Source organism: Ranitomeya variabilis, chromosome 3, assembly GCF_051348905.1.
Source record: "Ranitomeya variabilis isolate aRanVar5 chromosome 3, aRanVar5.hap1, whole genome shotgun sequence".
NCBI classification, from domain to species: Eukaryota; Metazoa; Chordata; class Amphibia; order Anura; family Dendrobatidae; genus Ranitomeya; species Ranitomeya variabilis.
The window spans coordinates 768,592,014-768,616,186 of NC_135234.1; the positions used below are offsets into that span (position 1 = coordinate 768,592,014).

The 24,173-nt window shown below is 44.4% G+C and overlaps 1 protein-coding gene across 2 annotated transcripts; it reads right to left on the minus strand.

Moving 5' to 3' along the window:
* Window positions 1-589: 589 nt before the first annotated feature.
* LOC143817419 (uncharacterized) lies at window positions 590-5,515 on the minus strand. Of its 2 annotated transcripts, XM_077298812.1 has the most exons (6): window positions 5,344-5,515; window positions 4,376-4,532; window positions 3,054-3,178; window positions 2,838-2,972; window positions 1,989-2,163; window positions 590-1,574 (listed from the first exon to the last, which is right to left on the minus strand). In XM_077298812.1, exons 5-6 carry the CDS (start codon window positions 2,056-2,058, stop codon window positions 679-681), a joined length of 966 nt encoding a protein of 321 aa, XP_077154927.1. In that variant the 5' UTR covers window positions 2,059-2,163; window positions 2,838-2,972; window positions 3,054-3,178; window positions 4,376-4,532; window positions 5,344-5,515; the 3' UTR covers window positions 590-678. The 2 variants fall into 2 exon arrangements, with proteins under 2 accessions (XP_077154927.1, XP_077154928.1); XM_077298813.1 differs by lacking the exon at window positions 4,376-4,532.
* Window positions 5,516-24,173: the final 18,658 nt, after the last annotated feature.

Genomic DNA, 24,173 nt, shown 5'->3' on the forward strand with positions numbered 1-24,173 from the left:
GTATAATTCAGCCCCTAATATAATGCACCTCCAAAGGCAGCTTCTATAATATAATGCACCCCCTAGTATAATGTAATATAATGCTCCCCCATAGGCAGCCTCTATAGTATAACGCAGCCTCTTTAGTATAATGCAGCCCCTAATATAATGCACCCCCATAGGCAGCCTCTATAGTGTAATGCAGCCCCTAATATAATGCACCCCCATAGGCAGCCTCTATAGTGTAATGCAGCCCCATATATATGGACACTCACGTGCAGCATAGTAAATCAGATTAGAAGTATTACAATAGATTTAGTGCTTGATTTGAAATTGGAGCAAACTGTCCACAGATTTAATAGAGGTGTTGCCCCAGAAATTGCAGAACGGATTATGGCAAGTATGGGGACCACTAGAGCTAAATGGATTCTGTAATGCAGTGGCGGACATATCACCGATGCAGTTTAGAAAATTCCGGAAATGATGCATAAATAGGTAAAAAGTAGTTGCATCGTGTGACTGTTCCTCTATAAATGTATCAATATGGCAGTACACGAAGAAACTCCTGGTAACATAGAAAACTGAAAAAATGGAGTGCTGACTTCATAAGTATAAAAAACATACATTTTATTTAGTAAAAATCATTAATAAAGGAAATAAATATATATAGGGGATGGGTACACGAGCACATGTTGGGATTTATGCTCTTCTCTGTCTGTTCTGTTGGAAACAGTTTTGGCGGCAGTAAGGACAGTAGCGGTTTTGGCGGAGCCATGGTGTAATGCAGCTCTGATGAAAAAGATGTCGGCAGGGCAGCACAATAAGCTGCTCACCTACTTCATAATCACCTAGGCATATGGCACAAGAAGGAATCTCCTCCTGGCCTGTGGCGCTCCTGGTAGGAAGGCGTTCTATTTGCCGTATCCTTGTCATTCCTCTCCGCCGTCCTCTCCTCCGCAGGGGTGCAGCCTGCGGTGGTGTTGTATCCTCATCTGAATCTAATCCGGCCTGATTCTCAGCATCTGTGCCGACGGATGGTGGAATAAAATTTGGCTGAGGATCGGCCCCGGAGGTGGTTGCCGCTTCATTTCCACCACTCCTGTTATTGCTGCTGCTCGGTAGTGACGCATCAGCAGAACTGTGACGGTCAGGGAGCGTGGTCGGTGGTAAAGCCTCTGCAGGCCTGAGATTGTCAGGGAGCGTGGTCGGTGGTAAAGCTTCCGCAGGCCTGAGATTGTCAGGGAGCGTGGTTGGTGGTAAAGCCTCCGCAGGCCTGAGATTGTCAGGGCGCGTGGTCGGTGGTAAAGCTTCCGCAGGCCTGAGATTGTCAGGGAGCGTGGTCGGTGGTAAAGCTTCCGCAGGCCTGAGATTGTCAGGGCGCGTGGTCGGTGGTAAAGGCTCAGGAGAGATGGGACGGTCAGGTAGCGGCCTATGTGGCGAACGGCTCCTGTGTCTGGTCTCCTCTCGTACTGAGCGCCTAGATGGGTCTCTAACTCTTCTTCTTCTCTCTGGAGAAGGTAAATAATCTCTGTCATCTTCAATCCTTCCTCCTCTTGTCTGAGACGACCTGAGTCTTCCGATCACAGGGCTCTGATCTGAAGGGAAAAACTCATGTATTATAATGACAGAAAATATCATAAATGACAGGTACAAATGTGTCTATCATCTATTATCTATCTATTATCTATCTATTATTTCTCTATAACTTTTTACTGGGCCGGGACACCGCTCTGCACACACCCAAGAATAATCTAAGCATGTTGACCCCTGTTGTGAGCGATGTGTGCTGGTCTGAGGGTCCGGACCCCACCGATCGTCACTACTACAATACCCAGAGTTATTAGTTTAGTTCCCCGTCTAACATTGTCCCCAGTATACAGGCAGAAATATTTCTAACTCCTCTTATGGAAAGAACTAGAGAGTGGAACCTGTTGTTACTGGGGTGACGACAAAAAGACCCCGGTATAATCCCCCCACACACACCCCTTACATTGTAAAGGTTCACTTACTTCGGTTTTCTGGCCGGTTCATCCATGCAATGTTGTCCATGATCAGCTGCCTCAATTCCCGAGAACTCATGGTTTCTCCTCAAAAGTGTTCAGTAAAGTTCTCTTCCGGCGAACAATAGTCGCAGATCTCACAGCGCAGAGCAACACGCAGAAGTCACTCAGTGCGCGAGAAGTCCTGCAAAATAATCCACAAATGGAAAAAAGTTATAGGACAATAAACCGCAAAAGCCAAAAAGTAGTGACCATAAGTAGTATGGAAGGACGAGAAGATGAAGCCGCAAAACATCGAGAAAGTGTTTACATGGGAACTGCCCGGCAACAAACTGTATAAATCACTAGTATAAGTGATTATAAGAAACTTTGTAACATATGATATCAGAGAAATCGTCTTTAATCTATTCTTATGGGTCAATTCCTCCCCTTTCCCGTCTCCTGAGCTCATTAACTCTGAATAACCTCCTGTAATCCCTCTTGCTCTGCACAGAGATTTCACAAGTTAGGAGGCAGAGGAGGAGCACTGCCAGGAGGAAGCACAGAATCATTGTCCTGCAGGATTCTAGCAGGTATATTAGCTTAGACCAGAGCTGGATTCACAGCTGCAATGCTCAGTACTGATATATACTTTCCTCCATGGCTCTGTGCTGCCTAAGGAAAGAGGTAAAATACTTTTTTTGCGGGAGACACTGATTCAAAGACAAATGCAAATTAGAGATAGTGACTGTAGGGTGAAAATTGTAGAACAATACAAAATACCATACAAGCCATATAATGGCCGGAAATGGCGCTATTCCTCACATCATGGTCACACATTGCAACTTAGACTTAAATGTTACAGAAAAGTATCGTTACCTTCTAACTACTTTACTCTTCTTGTAAATCCAAGAAATGTGATGTCACTAGTAGTGCTACAGAATTCAGCTGGGATCTTAGTAATCGACAGGGATCTTCTTGTCAAGATTTCAGCTCTGTAGTCGTTTATCAACCCTAAAAGGAACAATAGATCGGTCAGATTTTATTCTTTTATTTTTAGGCAGGAAATGTTTGTTATGACCTCAGAATACTTACAGTAATATCTGGTGAATTCCCGATGGAAATAAGATTCCTAATCCAGAACAAAGTTTACACTTGGAGTTTTCAACGCTCAACAAGTAAAACTTTGAGAACCTTCCAGCAGTAGAGTATTATTCCACCTGTAGTATAAGGAACAGATGAGTTTTTACCATTTTATTCCTCAGTTCTGTGTGTAGAGCCCGGGTCGGACTGGCCATGGGCGTGGGGAGCAGTGAATATTCATTTCTCTTTAGCAGCGGGCACAGACTTTAGCCGCAGCAGTCGGCTCCTTCCTCCTGTCGCCTGCTGCTCCACCGCTGCTGCCCCCAGCATGTGCCGCATTCAACTGTATCCGCATCATAGGTGCAATAATAGAGGAGAGGGCATCAGATGATACTCCCTGCTCCATCATTGCCCTCTGCCTCTGACACAGCCGGTGCGCGATGACGTCACCTCATACTGTGTGCCGGGCAGATGGCAGTGCAGCTGCTGAGACTGGAGCAGAGTCTGGAACCGCAGGGGAATGAGGAGGAGAGGTGAGGATTGTGGGATATATATATATATATATATATATATATATATATATATATATATATATATCAGTTAGTACTGGTGGCCATAAGACTGTAGGACTGTGGGGCTGTATTATATTCTATGGAGAGGCTACATTATATTCTATGGAGGGGCTGCATTATATTATATGAGGGGGCTACATTATATTCTATGGGAGTTTGCATTATACCCTATGAAGGGGCAGCATTTTACTCTATGGGGGGCTGCATTATAGTATTTGAGGGGGCTACATTATATTCTTTAAGGGGACTGCATTATACCCTATGAAGGGGCTGCATTTTACTCTATGAGGGGGCTGCATTATTCTATTTGAGGGCTGCATTATATTCTACGAGGGGGCTACATTATTTTATTTAAGGGGGCTACATTATACTCTATGGGAGGGGATGCATTATACTCTATGAGGGGGCTGCATTATATTTTATGAGGGGAGCTACATATTTTATGAGGGGGGGGCTACATTATACTCTGACACAAGTTTTATTTCAGATCTAAACCAAATAATTTTCAGCTTTAGGCCACGTTCACATGCTCAGTATTTGGTCAGTATTTTCCAGCAGTAAGAAATGCTTTAATGGCCATCAGACACCCGACAATCAGCCAACAAGTAGCCGAATGATAGTGGTTAAATTCGGGAGGTTGTCAGGTGCAATTCTGGCCTAACTCAGTGGTTAGTGCCGACAGCCGTGGTCCGGCCTCCTCCACTTATCTAATTAGTGTAAGAAGATGGACCCCGGCGGTGGCTCCTCCGCCATTATACTCACTCTACAGATGTCCGGCTCTGCGGGTCCTGTGCACGCTGACGTTCTCTTCTCAGCTTATGTAGGTGGTGACTGACGTCCCCTCTGTGGTCCTGGACCAGACAGCCAGGAGCTGACGTCCCCTCTGTGGTCCTGGACCAGACAGAGTCAGGAGGGAGATCTGAAGGGGAGGAGAAAACATTGGAGCCATATTACACAGTGCTATAATCCCTGGTGCAGCCCGCCCTGCCCCATACAAGTAGAGCGCTGGCTGCCATTATTATTACTACTATTTATTAATAAAGGAAATCTCCCCTCGTCCCCCTGTAAATTGCTGGACACTGATATTTGCTCCCTGGTTTTCTCGCGGCCATTCCTACTCTTATATCCGGTCACTGAGGACTGGATTTGTTTCATGAATTGTAAATAAAAATATTCATGAAAATGTTTTTTCTGTTGTATTGTGCCGTGATTTGTGCCGGACGAGTTACTCATCAAAACATCGCATGTTCCCCATCATGGTATCAGTAAAAACGACAGCTCAGGGTGCAAAAAATAATCCTTCACCCAACCCCAAATCACGAAAAAAGAAACCGCTACGGGTGTCAGAAAATGGCAACAAATGCAAAAAGTGTTTTCATACAAAATTCAAGAATACATGAAAAAATAATGAGAAGAAAGCTTCTAGTTAGAACCTGAAGACCCACCTCTTCCGACAAGCCTACAACCTGCAGTAACCACCGATCGACCAAACCCCTGCATGACCAGCTCTATCCTCGCCTACTGTATCCTCACCCATCCCTTGTAGATTGTGAGCCCTCGCGGGCAGGGTCCTCTCTCCTCCTGTACCAGTTGTGACTTGTATTGTTCAAGACTATTGCACTTGTTTTTATTATGTATACCCCTCCTCACATGTAAAACGCCATGGAAAAAATGGCGCTATAACAATAAATAATAATAGTTTCATAAATAACAACACAAAATAGACTTACCTCCAGATGTAGAAGTCCTCAGTCAGTGATCTTCAGGAAAATCCAGAAGTATTAATTCGCTAATACAGAAGTTTTCCTCTATTCAAGTAAATCGCTAATCTCACAAGGAGAAGATCTAGGTACAGTGTTGTCAGCAGACAGACATATACCAAGTCTGAGCCAGTGAGATGGAACGGAGGGTTTTTAAGGTTCCGCTCTATTGTGACATCATCACTCACCTGTGTGACATCACTGCCCGCTTCCATATAAGGTAAGAGATGATGTCACAATGCAGCGGAATAACCAATACTTTTTCTCTCACTATCTGCCCCTTATAAAGCAGCTGATAATGATGGAGGCACAAATAGGGATGAATGAAATAACATCCTGGCGGTTTCCAGGTGTTAGATTACAGCCGGTGGTTACAGAGGTTTGGCTGAGCGTTTCCCATTTCCAATTCTCATCATATGACATTATAACACATTTACTCTTTTCTGACAGTTTCTTTTATCTTCTCATTCTCTGTATAAAGATACATTGAACTATATAATCTGATGCTCAGGATAAAGTCTTCAAGCATTTGGTGTCATTATTGGATTTTCTCACATTTCCACTGATAGGGGGCAGTGTTCTGGGAATTGTGTCATCATGTGATTCCAGGCCGACCATCACCAGGACCTCATGTCCTCATACAGTCTATTGGATGAATGATAACATTAGTCAAAGGGGCATTTCCATGATAGAAGTGATGACAGGACATGTGCTAATATGTTTGTAAAACGATCGACAAACACAAATTCGGCACAAATGTGGCACATTCGGATTTGTGATCGGTAATAATTGTGTTGCCACTAAAGTATTTTAAAGTAGATGATAAATAGATAGATAGATAAAAAGCCTGCAATTCATGTGCTGCATACAGTAAAATCACAGAGTGACAGGTTAGAATAGATATACAGTATACACATAGATATATAGATGTCAGTGACACACACAGATATATGTATAAATATTATATAGATAGAAGAAAAGTCGGTAATTCAGCAGCCACGTACTCTAAAATGACACCGGGACCCGACAGTCTAGAAGAGATGGATTACACACATAGATACAGATATATGGGTTATACACACAGCACGGTGGCGCAGTTGATAGCACAGCAGCCTTGCAGCGCTGGAGTCCTGGGTTCAAGCCCTCAAGACAACATCTGCAAAGAGTTTGTATGTTCTCTCCGTGTTTCCATGGGTTTCCTCCGGGTACTCCAGTTTCCTCCCACATTCCAAAGACATACTGATAAGGAATTTAGATTGTAACAGGGACAGTGACGATAATGTGTGCAAACCTGTAAAGCGCTGTGGAATATGTTAGCGCTATATAAAGATATAAAAATATATTTATAAAAAATAAAGATTATTTATTACACATAGAATAGATAGATATATAGATGTCAGTGACATATACAATTAGTACAGTGTGTGTGCAGCTTTCTGTACATGTTGTGAGGGGTTGACACACTCCGCTGCTTTCCCAGGTAGACAGAGGAAACGTTCTGGTAGATGATCACCTGCTGGTTTATTGTGGATAGCATAAACCTTGGCGGGTTCAGCAAAATAAACCGAGCCTTGCTGGCATAAAGGTAAAACAAAGAAAACACAGCCCATATGAGTCCTTTCCCTGCAGGATTCCCCTGCAGTTGACCCGCACAGTTGGAGTTCCTGCTCTCCCAAGAGACACTGCCTGATTCTCGTTACCAGGTATATAACATCCCATGTGAGTTCGTCCATGCGGGACATTGGGTACGCGTCAACACTGGACACCTCATTGAGCCTGCAGTAGTCATTACAAAATCGCTACTCGCCATTGGGCTTCGATACGAGGACGATGGGACTTGACCAGCTACTTCTTGATTCCTCTATCACCCCGAGGTCCAGCATTCTCTTCACCTCCTTGCAGATTATCTCCTGGTGTGGTTCGGGGATTCTGTAGGGTTTGAGGTTTACCCTTACATGTGGGTTTACCATTACATTACTGTAATAATTGTATATGTCACTGACATCTCCGGTACCGTTTTTTTCAGGTACCGGAAATATTAGGACTAGTGATGAGCGAGCAGAAAATGCTCGGGTGCTTGTTGCTCGTGTCGAGCAGATTGGAATGCTTGGGTGCTCAACATGAGCAACGAGCCCAATATAAGCCTAGAAAACCTGAGTTTTTTTGCCGTGACACCCCCCCTCCCCCCGGAGGTCTTTTCCGGGAATCAGAAATCTATGGGAACAGTTCTCAAATTACACGGGAACATAATGGGGAAGACCCCTAGAAGCATTTCTGACTCCCAGGTCACTGTTGTGAACAATGTTGTCAGAGTCTTACGCCACTTTTACAGGCGCACATGAAAACATACAAAAATGAAACCAAAATGGATTTTCCTGGGAAATATGTTGAGGTACATCCTTTCCAGGGTAACGACTTGTATATTAGGCAAAATAAATAACCCAAAACAAAAATGTTCCTCCACCACTTGAGCTATGTTCACACGCAGCGTTTTTGATGAATTTTTCATTTTTGCATTCACTGGGAAATGTTATTGTCTCCATAGACAATATGGAGAGGAGTCTGTTGTGAATTTCGCTCTTGGGCTCCCTCCGGTGGCTGTAAGTGGCACTTTTGTGAGTTCTGCTCTTGGGCTCCCTCCGGTGGTTTTGAGTGGAACTGCTGCTCCTTGGATTTAGCAGTCAGCAGCTGCTTCCACTGATCGTCTTTCTGACTCGGCTATTTAACCTGGCTCTATCCTTCAGCCTGGGCCAGTTGTCAATGGTTCCTGGTTGGATCCACATCTCTGCTTGGATTTCCCTGATATTCTTACCAGTTCAGCAAAGATAAGTCCTTGCTTGTTCTTTTGCTGTCCACATATTGTGGACTTAATCATTCAGCTCTTTCTATGTTTTTTCTTGTCCAGCTTGTCAGTATGGATTTATTCAGTTAAGCTGGAAGCTCTGGAAAGCAGATTTACCCTCCACACCTTTAGTCAGGTGTGGAGATTTTTGTAAACTCTGTGGTGGATTTTATTTCGGATCTTCCTGTTTCCCAGAAGATGTCTGTTATCTGGGTGGGCCAGTTGTACAACCACCGGAGGGAGCCCAAGAGCAGAACTCACAAAAGTGCCACTTACAACCACCGGAGGGAGCCCAAGAGCGGAATTCACAACAGGAGTCTTCTGCTCACTGAGCAGACGCTCAATGGGATAGATGAGGGGGGAATGGTAGGATGGAGCTGCAGGACAGTGAAGTAGCAAGCTGGGTGACAGTTAGGAAGCGGGGTAGAGGGAAGAGTGTCAGGGAGGCTAGTCCTGATCTGGCACACCCCAATAAGTTTGCTAAGTTGGCAGATGAGGGGGGTGCCAGTACAGTTGTAGCACTGCTGCAGCCAGGGATGTCATCTGAAAGCCGGAGGAGTGACTGCTCCAGTAAGGGGGGAAATAGGAGAGCAGGGCAGGCCAGACAGGTGCTGGTAGTGGGGGACTCAATTATTAGGGGAACAGATAGGGCAATCTGTCACAAAGACAGGGATCGTTGGACGGTGTGCTGCCTACCTGGCACTCGAGTCCAACACATCGCTGATCAGGTGGACAGATTACTGGGAGAGGCTGGTGAGGACCCAGCGGTCATGGTGCACATTGGCACAAATGACAAAGTTAGAGGTAAGTGGAAGGTCATTAAAGACGATTTCAGGGAATTAGGCTGCAAGCTTAAAGCACGGACCTCCAATGTGGTATTTTCCAAAGTACTGCCTGTACCACGTGCCACGCCAGAGAGGCAACGGGAGATTAGGGAGGTTAATAAGTGGCTCAAGGATTGGTGTAGGAAGGAGGGGTTTGGGTTCCTACAGAACTGGGCCAACTTCTCAGTGGGCTACAGGCTCTACGCTAGGGACGGGCTGCACCTCACTGGGGAAGGTGCAGCTGTGCTGGGGGAGAAAATGGCTAGAAGGTTGGAGGAGTGTTTAAACTAGGGATTGGGGGAGGGTATTCATTTTATAGGAGGGGAAGATAGTGCAGATAGAGACCTGGGCACAAATAAGGAAGTTGGGGGTGGCATGGAAGGTGGGGTTAGAACAGTTAATAATTTAAGAAAGAATAGAGGTACAGAGAGGAACATCAAGTGCATGTATACTAATGCCAGAAGCTTTGCCAACAACATGGAGAAAGTAGAACTAATGTTGTTGGAGCATAATTATGACATGGTGGGGATATCTGAGACATGGCTGGATGAGAGCCATGACTGGGCTGTTAAGTTGCAGGGCTATAGTCTGTTCAGAAATGACCGTACATATAAGCGATGGGGTGGGGTGTGTCTGTATGTAAAATCGTCCTTAAAACCCATCCGGCGTGATAATATAGGTGAATCTAATGAAAATGTAGAGTCTCTGTGGGTGGAGATAAGGGGAGGGGGAAAAAATAATAAATTACTGATAGGGGTTTGTTATAAATCTCCAAAAATAATGGAAGCAATGGAGAATATCCTCGTAAAGCAAATAGATGAAGCTGCGACTCAAGGAGAAGTCATTATTATGGGGGACTTCAACTACCCTGAAATAGATTGGGGAACAGAAACCTGCAGTTCCAGTAAAGGTGATCGGGGTCTGACAACTATGAGAGACAATTACCTTTCACAACTGGTTCAGGACCCAACAAGAAGGGGGGCACTGCTAGACCTAATATTAACCAACAGGCCAGACCGCATATCAAATATAAGGGTTGGGGGTCACTTGGGGAATAGTGATCACAAAATAATAAGTTTTCATGTATTCTTTAATAAGATGGGTAGTAGGGGGGTGACAAGGACACTAAACTTCAGGAGGGCAAATTTCCAACGGATAAGAGAGGATCTTGGTGCAATTAACTGGGATGATATCCTGAGTAGTGTTGAGCATTCCGATACCGCAAGTATTGGGTATCGGCCGATATTTGCTGTATCGGAATTCCGATACCGAGATCCGATACTTTTGTGGTATTGGGAATCGGAAGTTCCCAGTGTATGGTTCCCAGGGTCTAAAGGAGAGGAAACTCTCCTTCAGGCCCTGGGATCCATATCCATGTAAAAAATAAAGAATTAAAATAAAAAATAGGGATATACTCACCCTCTGACGTGCCCTGGTAGTAACCGGCAGGCTGCTTTGCTTAAAATGAGCGCGTTCAGCACCTTCCATGACGTCACGGCTTCTGATTGGTCACGTGCCGCTCATGTGACCGCCAGGCGACCAATCACAAGCCGTGACGTCATTCTCAGGTCCTAAATTCCTAATTCTAGGAATTTAGGACCTGAGAATGACGTCACGGCTTGTTATTGGTCGCCTGGCGGTCACATGAGCGGCAGGCACGCGACCAATCAGAAGCCGTGACGTCATGGAATGTGCTGAACGCGCTCATTTTAAGCAAAGAAGGCTGCCGGTTACCAGCGGTGATGTCCAGGGGCCTCCGGACAGGTGAGTATATCAATATTTTTTATTTTAATTCTTTATTTTACACAGTAATATGGATCCCAGGGCCTGAAGGAGAGTTTCCTCTCCTTCAGACCCTGGGAACCATCAGGATACTGTCCGATACTTGGTGTCCCATTGACTTGCATGGGTATCGGAATCGGCGAGATCCGATACTTTGCCGGTATTGGCCGATACTTTCCGATACCGATACTTTCAAGTATCGGACGGTATCGCTCAACACTAATCCTGAGACATAAAAATACACAAAGAAAATGGGAGACGTTTATTAGCATTTTGGATAGGACCTGTGCACAGTATATACCGTATGGGAATAAACATACTAGAAATAGGAGGAAACCAATATGGCTAAATAGAGCTGTAAGGGGCGCAATAAGTGACAAAAAGAAAGCATTTAGAGAATTAAAGGAAGTAGGTAGTGAGGAGGCATTAAATAAATACAGAAAATTAAATAAATTCTGTAAAAAGCAAATCAAGGCAGCAAAGATTGAGACAGAGAGACTCATTGCCAGAGAGAGTAAAAATAATCCCAAAATATTCTTTAACTACATAAATAGTAAGAAACTAAAAAATGAAAGTGTTGGCCCCCTTAAAAATAGTCTGGGGGAAATGGTGGATGAGGATGAGGAAAAAGCCAATATGCTAAATGACTTTTTTCATCAGTATTAACACAAGAAAATCCCATGGCGACAATATGATCAGTGATAACAAAAATTCCCCATTAAATGTCACCTGCTTAACCCAGCAGGAAGTACGGCGGCGTCTAAAAATCACTAAAATGGACAAATCTCCGGGCCCGGATGGGATACACCCCCGAGTACTGCAGGAACTAAGTGCAGTCATTGATAGACCATTATTTTTAATCTTTAAAGACTCCATAATAACAGGGTCTGTACCACAGGACTGGCGTATAGCAAATGTGGTGCCAATATTCAAAAAGGGGACAAAAACTGAACTCGGAAATTATAGGCCAGTAAGCTTAACCTCTACTGTGGGTAAAATCCTGGAGGGCATTCTAAGGCTATGTGCACACTTTGCGGTGTGCTCTGCGGGTTCCCCCGCAGCGGAATTGATAAATCTGCAGGGCAAACCCGCTGCGGTTATCCCTGCAGATTTATCGCGGTTTGTTCCGCGGTTTCCGCTGCGGGTTTCCGCCTATACTATTGATGCTGCATGTGCAGCAATATGCAGCATCAATAGTATAATGTTAAAATTAAAAAATTGGCTATACTCACCCTCTCTGACGTCCCGATCTCCTCGGCGCTGCACTCGGCGGTCCGCTTCCAAAGATGCTGTGCCGAGAAGGACCCTTCGTGACATCACGGTCATGTGACCGCGGCGTCATCACGGTCATGTGACCGCGACATCACCGCAGGTCCTGTTCGCACATCAACCCAGACCGGACGCCGCGGGCAGCGCTGAGAGGTGAGTATAGCATTATTTTTTATTTTAATTCTTTTTTTTACACCCAAATATGGTTCCCAGGGCCTGGAGGAGAGTCTCCTCTCCTCCACCCTGGGTACCACCCGCACATTATCCGCTTACTTCCCGCAACGTGGGCACAGCCCCATGCGGGAAGTAAGCGGTTCAATGCTTTCCTATGGGTGCAGAATCGCAGCGATTCTGCACAAAGAAGTGACATGCTGCGGGTTGTAAACCGCTGCGTTTCTGCGCGTTTTTTCCCGCAGCATGTGCACTGCGGTTTGCGGTTTCCATAGGGTTTACATGTTAATGTAAACGCTATGGAAACTGCTGCGGACCCGCAGCATCAAAATCGCGGCGGTTCCGCGGTACAAACCGCAAAGTGTGAACATGGCCTAAGGGATGCTATACTGGAGTATCTGAGGAGGAATAACCTCATGACCCAGTATCAGCACGGGTTTACTAGGGACCGTTCATGTCAGACTAATCTGATCAGCTTCTATGAAGAGGTAAGTTCCGGACTGGACCAAGGGAACCCAGTGGACGTAGTGTATATGGACTTTTCAAAAGCTTTTAAAACGGTGCCACACAAAAGGTTGATACATAAAATGAGAATAATGGGGATAGGGGAAAATATGTGTAAGTGGGTTGAGAGCTGGCTCAGGGATAGGAAACAAAGGGTGGTTATTAATGGAGCACACTCGGACTGGGTCGCGGTTAGCAGTGGGGTACCACAGGGGTCAGTATTGGGCCCTCTTCTTTTTAACATTTATTAATGACCTTGTAGGGGGCATTCAGAGTAGAATTTCAATATTCGCAGATGACACTAAACTCTGCAGGGTAATCAATACAGAGGAGGACAATTTTATATTACAGGCTGATTTATGTAAACTAGAAGCTTGGGCTGATAAATGGCAAATGAGCTTTAATGGGGATAAATGTAAGGTCATGCACTTGGGTAGAAGTAATAAGATGTATAACTATGTGCTTAATTCTAAAACTCTGGGCAAAACCGTCAATGAAAAAGACCTGGGTGTATGGGTGGATGACAAACTCATATTCAGTGGCCAGTGTCAGGCAGCTGCTACAAAGACAAATAAAATAATGGGATGCATTAAAAGAGGCATAGATGCTCATGAGGAGAACATCATTTTACCTCTATACAAGTCACTAGTGCGACCACACTTAGAATACTGTGCACAGTTCTGGTCTCCGGTGTATAAGAAAGACATAGCTGAACTGGAGCGGGTGCAGAGAAGAGCGACCAAGGTTATTAGAGGACTGGGGGGTCTGCAATACCAAGATAGGTTATTACACTTGGGGCTGTTTAGTTTGGAAAAACGAAGACTAAGGGGTGATCTTATGTTAATGTATAAATATATGAGGGGACAGTACAAAGACCTTTCTGATGATCTTTTTAATCACAGACCTGAGACAGGGACAAGGGGGCATCCTCTACGTCTGGAGGAAAGAAGGTTTAAGCATAATAACAGACGCGGATTCTTCCTCTGGATCAACATGTTAGAGCATTTTAGGTTAGGCTATGGGTTGGACTAGATGGACTTAAAGTCTTCATTCAACCTTAATAACTATGTAACTATGTAACCTTAGCTGGCCATGTGGTGTGTGACACATCATCAGACACATCCCGTTTCAGTTATGAAGGTGGGACTGTTAAAGGAGGAGGGCCATTAGGCGGACTTTAATCTTCTTAAAGGGACAGCAGTTTGTCCTCCCTATTCTTAGAGAGCCATCAGCTGGCTGGGCTTTGTTGTTCCCATTATTAAACAGTGTGTCTCCTGTACTATTATTGACTGTGCATTGAATGCAAGGCATGACTCAAATTTAGGCGCACCTCAATAACCCATTGAACAGACATCCTGGAAGGCCACATGAAACCAAAGTTCCCATTCTTATTTATTTGGTACTGCCATACTGTTTGCCCATGCATTGAATGCAAGGCCTGGTCTGCCCCAAAGTTTATCGCACCCCAAAAACAGTTTGAATAGACATGGTGGATGGCCACATGAAACCAAAGTTCCCATTATTACATTTTTTTTACTTTCCTACAGTTTGCCCATGAATTGAATGCAAGGCCTGCTCCAATTTGGGACGCACCCCAGTATCCCAAAAAACAGACGTCCTGGAAGGCCCCATGAAACCAACGTTCCCATTATTAGAAAGTTGGTACTCTCATGCTGTTTGCCTATGCAGTGAATTGCAGTGTTGAGCCTGAAGAACCTGCATTGGAGAATGTCAGTGTAGAGGCTGAAGAACTGGCAGTGGAGAATTGCATTGTTGAAGCTGACAACCAACAAAGTTCACATTATTAGGAAGTGAGTCTCCCATTCTGTTTGCCAATGCATTTAATCCAAGGTCTGGCCTGCACCAAAGTTACAGGAACCACCAAAACAATTTGAAGAGACGTGGTGCATGGCCACATGAAACCAAAGTTCCCATTATTATGATTTCTCTAGTCCCGTACAATTTGCCCATGAAGTGAATGCAAAGCCTGCTCCAAATTTGGATGCACCCCAATAACCCAAAAAACTGACGTCCTGGAAGGCCACATGAAACCAAAGTTCCCATTTTTCTTAATTTGCTACTCCCATAATGTTAGCCTATGCATTGAATGCAAGGACTGCCCTGCCCCAAAGTTACACCCCAATAACCCTTTGAACCGACACAGTGGATGGCCACATGACGCCAAAGTTCCCATTATTAGGAAGCTGGTACTCCCATACTGTTTGACTATGCAGTGAATTGCAGTGTTAAGCCTGAAGAACCTGCATTGGAGAATTTCAGAGTTGAGGATGAAGACCCAAAAGTGGAGAATTGCATTGTTGAAGCAGCGTAACAAACCCCTACAGTTCCAATTATTAGGAACTGGGTCTCTCATACTGTTTGGCTATGCAGTGAATGCCAGACCTGCTCCAAATTTGCATGCACCCCAATCCCCCTAGGATGAAACGTGGAGGAGGGATTCATAAAAAAAAATGTGCCCCTGGGGGGTACACATCAATATGCTGTGTAAATATATTTTTTACGGGCATCATAAACACCCTTTAACACAATGTCCAATGAGAAAAAGTATCGTGCCCACACTGCTGCCTTATGCGATCATCTTACGGTGGGCCTTGTAAAGCTGCTCCAGTATAACTACCCACTCATCCATGCAAGGGCACTCCGGGTGCACAGCCAAAAAAGTACATAACATTCCAATGAAAAAAAGAAAAGAAAAACTGTAAACATTTTTTTTATGGGCATCAAAAACACCCTTTAACACAATAACGTGGCTGTTCCATCACAGACTACGATCACCATGGTGATATAGTGGTGGTGGGTAGGGTTGAGCGAAATGGGTCAGCCATTTTCTGAAGTCGCCGACTTTTGGCAAAGTCGGGTTTCATGAAACCCGACCCGACCCCTGTGTGGGGTCGGCCATGAGGTCGGCGATCTTCTGAATCTGGTATCGGAACTCCGATACCGAGTTCCGATATGTTTGCGATATCGGAAATCGGTATCAGAATCCACATTTAAGTGTAAAATAAAGAATTAAAATAAAAAATATTGATATACTCACCTCTCCGACGCAGCCTGGACCTTACAGCTGGTAACCGGCAGCCTTCTTTGCTTAAAATGAGCGCGTTCAGGGCCTTACATGACGTCACGGCTTGTGATTGGTCGCGGCCGTCCATGTGACCGCCACGCGACCAATCACAAGCCGTGACATAATTTTCAGGTCCTAAATTCCTAATTCTAGGAATTTAGGACCTGAGAATTACGTCACGGCTTGTGATTGGTCGCTTGGCGTTTACATGGGCGGCCGCGACCAATCACAAGCCGTGACGTCATGTAAGGCCCTGAACGCGCTCATTTTAAACAAAGAAGGCTGCCGGTTACCAGTGGTAAGGTCCAGGCTGCGTCGGAGAGGTGAGTATATCAATATTTTTTATTTTAATTCTTTATTTTACACATTAATATGGATCCCAGGGCCTGAAGGAGAGTTTCCTCTCCTTCAGACTCTGGGAACCATAGTATCCCATTGCACTGCATTGGGTTTCGTGTTTCGGCTGACCCCGACATTTTTATAGGATCGGCCGATTTCACTCGACCCGACTTTTGAGAAAGTCGGGTTTCGTGAAACCCGACCCGATCCTATAAAAATAAAAGTCGCTCAACCCTAGTGGTGGGTGATGAGGATGAAGAGAAGGAGAATGACAACAGAAAAAAAGTTGAAATCACGAAGTGTACTGTATACCCATGTTTGGGTGTAAAGAGGTGCATGGTAATAGCGTTAACAAAAAAGACACTGTATTGGAGGTTATGTTTGGCTGATATCGCTCAGTGGTGTACAGAAATCTGGCACAATCCATCCCTTGTTCATTTTTATAAGAGTCAGCCTGTCAGCATTTTCAGTTGACAGGCGGACGTGCTTATCAGTTATAATTCCCCCAGCGGCACTTAATACCCACTCTGACAAAATGCTAGTGGCAGGGCAGGCCAGGACCTCCAAGGCATTCATAGCCAGTTCATGCCACGTGTCCAGCCTGGATACCCAATAATTATAAGGCATGGAGGTATCACGGAGGACTTTGGTTTGGTCAGCAAGGTACTCCCTCAGCATCTTCCAAAACTTTGCACTTCTTGTGAGAGTACCCCGTGCCTCAGGGCCTATACGATGTGGGGTCTGAGAAAACTCCCAGAACTTGAGCTGGATTGGAGTTGTGTCTCTTTCGCCTGTCGTCCTTGGTTGTGCAACGAACTGTGATGTCTGCTGCCAGCGTTTTCAGATGGGAATTTTTTAAATAATTCCGCAACAAGAGCCCTCTGGTCCTGCACCATTTTAGTACACCTGTCTGACTCTGGAATATGAGATAGAAAGTTTTCTTTGTAGTGTGGGTCTAGAAGTGTCACCAACCAGTAATGACTGCTACCCAAACTTTTGAGAAAGCAAGGGTCACGTGAATGGCAACGTAACATAAACTCAGCCATGTGTGCAAGACTGCTAACAGGCAAGACTTCCGTGTCTTCACCAAGAGGATGACTGAAAATTCTGTCCTCCTCCTTCCTGTCCTCAGGCCATCCATGCTGAACAGACGGTATGACAGCTGTGCTAGTAGTACTATCTATTGCATGAAAGTAGCTCCTGTTCTTCCTCCTCCTCTTCCTCATTGTCACCCTATCCACGTTGAGATGAGATGTGGGTGGGCTGTGTGTATTCACCATGTATGGTTCCTTGCTCCATCTCATCAATCTCCGACTGCAACGCATCTTCTTTGATAGTGAGCAGAGAGCATTTCAGAACAGAGAGAAGTGGGATGGTGATGCTAATTATTGTATCATCGCCGCTCACCATCTTGGTGGAGTCCTCAAAGTTTTGGAGGATGGTACATAAGTCTGACATCCATGTCCACTCCTGAGGTCTTATGTGTGGAGTCAAACAAACTGTCAGGTCCATTTCTTACTATTAGCCCGTATAAAAATTTAAAACTTGGGGCTGAAACAACATTTTAGTGGTAAAAATGTAATTAGTCTTTCTTCACTGCCCAAAGTTATTTTAATTCTGTGAGGCACATGTGGTGTCAATATGATCACTGCGCCCCTAGATGCATTCATCAAGTGTGTAGTTTGGAAACTTAAATGACTTCATTGGGGTTTCTGCTGTTCTGGCACCTCAGGGGCTCTGCCAATGTGACATGGCACCTGCAAACCATTCTAGTAAGATCTAAACTCTAATATGGCGCTTCTTCCCTTTGAACTTTGCACTGTGCCGGAAAAGTAGTTTTTGACCACATATGGGGTATCGGCGTACTCAGGACGAGTAACACAACAAATTCCACCATTCATTTTCTCCTATTATTCCTTTTGAAAATTAAAAACTTGTACCAAAAGAAAATTTTAGTGGAAAAAATGTTAACTTTCCATTTACTCAGCCTAATGTTATTCAATTCTGTGAATCAGCTGAAGGATAAAAATGCTCACTACACCCCTAGATGAATTCCTCAAGAGTGTTAGTTTCCAAAATGGAATCACTTGTGGGGTTTCTGCTGTTTTAATCTGTCAGGGGCTCGTCAAATGTGACATGGCATCCGCAATCTATTCCAGCCTAAATTGAGCTCCAGAATTCAGTTGGTGCTCCTTCCTTCCGAGACCTGGCGTGCGCCCAAACAGTAGTTTTCCAACACATACTGGGTATCAGTGTGCTCAGAATAAACTGCACCACAAATTGTATGGTCCATCTTATCCTGTTACTTTTGTGAAAATGAACAATTTGGGGCAAAACCAACACTTTTATGGCATAAGTTAATTTTTTTTCAATTTCGAGCCTCAACATTAGAAAATTCTATGAAGCACCTCTGGGTTCAAGGTGCTCACACCTTTAAATATGTTCCTTGAGGGGTATAGTTTACAAAATAAGCTGACTTATCAGGAGTTTCCACAGTTTATGCACATAAGGGGCTCTGCAAACACTCTTGATTCCAGCCAATTTTCTGTTCAAAAAGTTAAACGGTGCTCCTTCCGTTCCAAGCTTTGCCGTGCACCGAAACAGCAGTTTTCCACTACATATGGGGTATTGGCGTACTCAGGAGAAATGATACAGCAAATTCTGGGGTCCATTTTCTCCTTTTGCCCTTGTATAAATAAGTAATTTGGGTCAAAACCAACAATTTTATAAAGAAGAATAAAATGTTAATTTTTTTCCTTCTACATTGCTTTAATTCCTGTAAAGCACCTACAGGGTTAATAAACTTCTTGAACGTGATTTTGAGCACTTTGAGTGGTGCAGTTATTAAAATGGTGACACTTTTGGGTATTTTCTGTCACATAGGCCCCTCAAATTCAATTAAAAATGTGAGGTGGTCCAAGAAAAATTGCTTTTGTACATTTTGATGGAAAAATGAGAAATCGCTGATCAACCCCTTCTAACTTCCCAGCAAAAAAATATGTTTCATAAATGATGCAGATGTAAAATAGACATGTGGGAAATGTTAGTTATTAACTATTTTGTGTGACATATCTCTATTGCTTAAGGGCATAAGATTGTAAAACTTGAAAATTGCGAAAAGCTTAGAAACAAATAAAACCTTATACTTTCGCAAAAAAACGTATGCTAAACCTAAACAAAATATAGGCAACGGCCATGGCAGGGAGATAGAAAAAATAACAATATCTGGCAGTGCTGTTAGAAACCTTCAGTATTACCAAACACTAGTCACATTTGGCCTCTTTTACAAATTCTGGCAGTCAGGTTAGCGAGGAGAACGTGAAGGATGTGATGGCGTATGTGTGCTATTGCTCATCTTAAGCACAGCAGGATAATGTAGCCTCTGACAGCGACATCATCAACTGGAGTCAGCGTTTCTGCCGGGTTTACCTCCTCAGCCATCACATCGTTTAATGTTGTGCAGAGCAAAATGTCCAATCTGTTAATGACACCTGTTTCTTTTCTGTCCCAAAGTCCCCTAGCCAACAGCACCCTGGAGGTTGAGGAACATAATACACCAAAAAAATGTTCTTCTAGTTGAGATTTTGGAAGACATGATCAGTCAGCCTTTATTAGCAAATAGATCAATGGCTGCACTCAACTGTACTTAAGCAAGGAAATGTGCGATACATAAAATGTGAATAGCTTAATGGCTTGTGAAATCTATGAAAAAACACATGAGATGCTTAGCACAAGATTTGGCCAAAAAATGTGAGCCCATCCACCAAACATCAAGGTAATCTCAGATCGGATGGGTACCTGACCTGACTGCCTAGTGTGAACACTTACCTATGGCTAATTACATGGTAAAGCCTGCATTTATAGGAAGGTCAGAACCAACTGTGTTTGGATGTAGTTAAAATCACAGCATGGTGAATGCCCCGCCATAGGTAAGTGTTCACACTAGGCAGTCAAGTCAGGTACCCATCCGATCTGAGATTACCTTGATGTTTGGTGGATGGGCTCACATTTTTTGGCCAAATCTTGTGCTAAGCATCTCATGTGTTTTTTCATAGATTTCACAAGCCATTAAGCTATTCACATTTCATGTATCGCACATTTCCTTGCTTAAGTACAGTTGAGTGCAGCCATTGATCTATTTGCTATGTAAGACTTTTTTGGTTATGCACCAGTTCAGACTAGATTGCTGTTCAGTCAGTCAGCCTTTATTGTCAGAAAATGATATGGAGTAGATGGGCATGACAATTTTAATGCCAATCTGTTTTGAAGTGGTAGGGACACTGTCAGTGGTAGTCACACATGGACCCAGGGAGCACCTCCTAGTAGGAACGAGTTGGGAGGGGGGACGCTGGCCATTTCACACACACATATCCATCCTCTCCTCTTGATCATCTTCCTCGTAACCAGTCTGCTCCACACACTCCCTCCTCTATCACCAGTGCATTGTCAGTTCTCATTTTATGTGCCCAAGAAACATGCGCTCAATCGTTCAGTTACATGGAAATGGTACTCCCATATGTCCAAGTTCACTACAGTTGGTGCCAGGCCTCCTCTTGAGAAAGAATTGTGTGAACTCAGGCTCTATGGAAGATACATACCCGCCATCATTTATTGTACCAAAAAGCCTTCCCCACCAGGTTTGAGCACAAACAATTTTTTAGCCCAAATTTATTGTATTTTGTGGAGATAATGTTTTGATACAGCAAACTCATATTTAACCCCTTCCTAACATCAGACGTACTATCCCGTCGAGGTGGGGTGGGCCCCCATGACCGCCGACGGGATAGTACGTCATACGCGATCGGCCGCGCTCACGGGGGGAGCGCGGCCGATCGCGGCCGGGTGTCAGCTGCATATCGCAGCTGACATCCGGCACTATGTGCCAGGAGCGGTCACGGACCGCCCCCGGCACATTAACCCCCGGCACACCGCGATCAAACATGATCGCGATGTGCCGGCGGTGCAGGGAAGCATCGCGCAGGGAGGGGGCTCCCTGCGGGCTTCCCTGAGACCCCCGGAGCAACGCGATGTGATCGCGTTGCTGCGAGGGTCTTACCTCCCTCCCTGCCTGCTCCAGACCCGGATCCAAGATGGCCGCGGATCCGGGTCCTGCAGAGCAGGCACTGTGAAGCAGCCTGCACTTCTCGCAGATCGGTGATCTGTCAGAGTGCTATGCAAACTGGCAGATCACCGATCTGTATTGTCCCCCCCTGGGGCAAAGTAAAAAAGTAAAAAAAAAAATTTCCAAATGTGTAAAAAAAAAAAAAAAAAATATTCCAAAATAATGAAAAAAAATATATATATATTATTCCCATAAATACATTTCTTTATCTAAATAAAATAAAAAAAACAATAAAAGTACACATATTTAGTATCGCCGCGTCCGTAACGACCCGACCTATAAAACTGGCCCACTAGTTAACCCCTTCAGTAAACACCGTAAGAAAAAAAAAAAAAAAACGAGGCAAAAAACAACGCTTTATTACCATACCGCCGAACAAAAAGTGGAATAACACGCGATCAAAAAGACAGATATAAATAACCATGGTACCGCTGAAAGTGTCATCTTGTCCCGCAAATAACGAGCTGCCATACAGCATCATCAGCAAAAAAATAAAAAAGTTATAGTCCTGAGAATAAAGCGATACCAAAATAATTATTTTTTCTATAAAATAGTTTTTATCGTATAAAAGCGCCAAAACATAAAAAAGTGATATAAATGAGGTATCGCTGTAATCGTTCTGACCCGAAGAATAAAACTGCTTTATCCATTTTACCAAACGCAGAACGGTATAAACGCCTCCCCCAAAAGAAATTCATGAATAGCTGGTTTTTGGTCATTCTGCCTCACAAAAATCGGAATAAAAAGTGATAAAAAACGGTCACGTGTCCGAAAATGTTACCAATAAAAACGTCAACTCGTCCCGCAAAAAACAAGACCTCACATGACTCTGTGGACCAAAATGTGGAAAAATTATAGGTCTCAAAATGTGGAGACGCAAAAACTTTTTTGCTATAAAAAGCGTCTTTTAGGCTGGTTTCACACTTGCGTTTTTAGACGCATGCGTTTTTATAGAAAAACACAAGAAAACAAGAAAAAAAACAAAAAACCCTAACCCTAACCCTACCCCTAACCCTGCCCCTACCCCTAACCCTACCCTAACCTGAAATACGTGGCACTGAAATACGTGGCACTGAAATATACGTTTATATACGTGTATACGTATATAAGTGCCACGATATTTCAGTGGCCACGTATTTAAGTGCCACGTATTTAAGTGCCACGTATAACCACGTAATTATAGTATTTATCGTACGTGGCACTGAAATACGTGGCACTAAAATATCGTGGCACTGAAACACGTGGCACTGAAACACGTGGCACTGAAACACGTGGCACTGAAACACGTGGCACTTAAACACGTGGCACTTAAATACGTGGCACTTATGACTGTCAGAAAATGTTCATTAAACGGTTAGAGGTGAGGTTAGGGGTAGGGTTACCTGTCATGTTCTCAATGGCAAGTGAACATAGCATCAGCATATATAGGAACTAGCTCTTGGAAGATGGGAACTGAACTGACCATGAACTAAACCTACCGCACAACTAGCAGTGGCCGGGTAGCATTCCTACGTTTTAACCCTAGATGCCCAGCGCCAGCCGGAGGACTAAATAATGCTAGCAGAGGAAAATATTAGTCCTAGCTCACCTCTAGAGAAATACCCCGAAAGGAGACAGAGGCCCCCCACATGTATTGGCGGTGAATTAAGATGAAATAACAAACGTAGCATGAAAATAGGTTTAGAAAATTTGAGGTCCACTTACTAGATAGCAGAAGACAGAAAGGACACTTTCATGGTCAGCTGAAAACCCTATCAAAACACCATCCAGAAATTACTTTAAGACTCTGGCATTAACTCATAACACCAGAGTGGCAATTCCTGTTCACAAGAGCTTTCCAGACACAGTAACGAAACTACAGCTGTGAACTGGAACAAAAATGCAAAAACAAACATGGACAAAAGTCCAACTTATCTAGTAGTTGTCTAGGAGCAGGAACAAGCACAGAGAGGCTTCTGATAACATTGGTTGACCGGCAAGCAACTAACAGAGAAGCAAGGTTATATAGCGACTCCCACATCTTGATGGGAACAGGTGAACAGAGAAGATGATGACACAAGTTCAATTCCACCAGTAGCCACCGGGGGAGCCCAGAATCCAAATTCACAACAGTACCCCCCCCTCAAGGAGGGGGCACCGAACCCTCACCAGAACCACCAGGGCGATCAGGATGGGCCCTATGAAAGGCACGAACCAGATCGGAGGCATGAACATCAGAGGCAGTCACCCAAGAATTATCCTCCTGGCCGTATCCCTTCCACTTGACCAGATACTGGAGTCTCCGTCTGGAAACACGGGAGTCTAAGATTTTCTCCACAACGTACTCCAACTCACCCTCAACCAACACCGGAGCAGGAGGCTCAACGGAAGGCACAACCCGGTACCTCATACCTGCGCAATAATGACCGATGAAAAACGTTATGAATAGAAAAGGATGCAGGGAGGTCCAAACGGAAGGAAACAGGGTTAAGAATCTCCAATATCTTGTACGGGCCGATGAACCGAGGCTTAAACTTAGGAGAAGAGACCCTCATAGGGACAAAACGAGAAGACAACCACATCAAATCCCCAACACAAAGCCGAGGACCAACACGACGGCGGCGGTTGGCAAAAAGCTGAGTCTTCTCCTGGGACAACTTCAAATTGTCCACCACCTGCCCCCAAATCTGATGCAATCTCTCCACCACAGCATCTACTCCAGGACAATCCGAAGATTCCACCTGACCGGAGGAAAATCGAGGATGAAACCCCGAATTACAGAAAAACGGGGACACCAAGGTGGCAGAGCTGGCCCGATTATTGAGGGCGAACTCCGCCAACGGCAAAAAAGCAACCGAATCATCCTGGTCAGCAGACACAAAA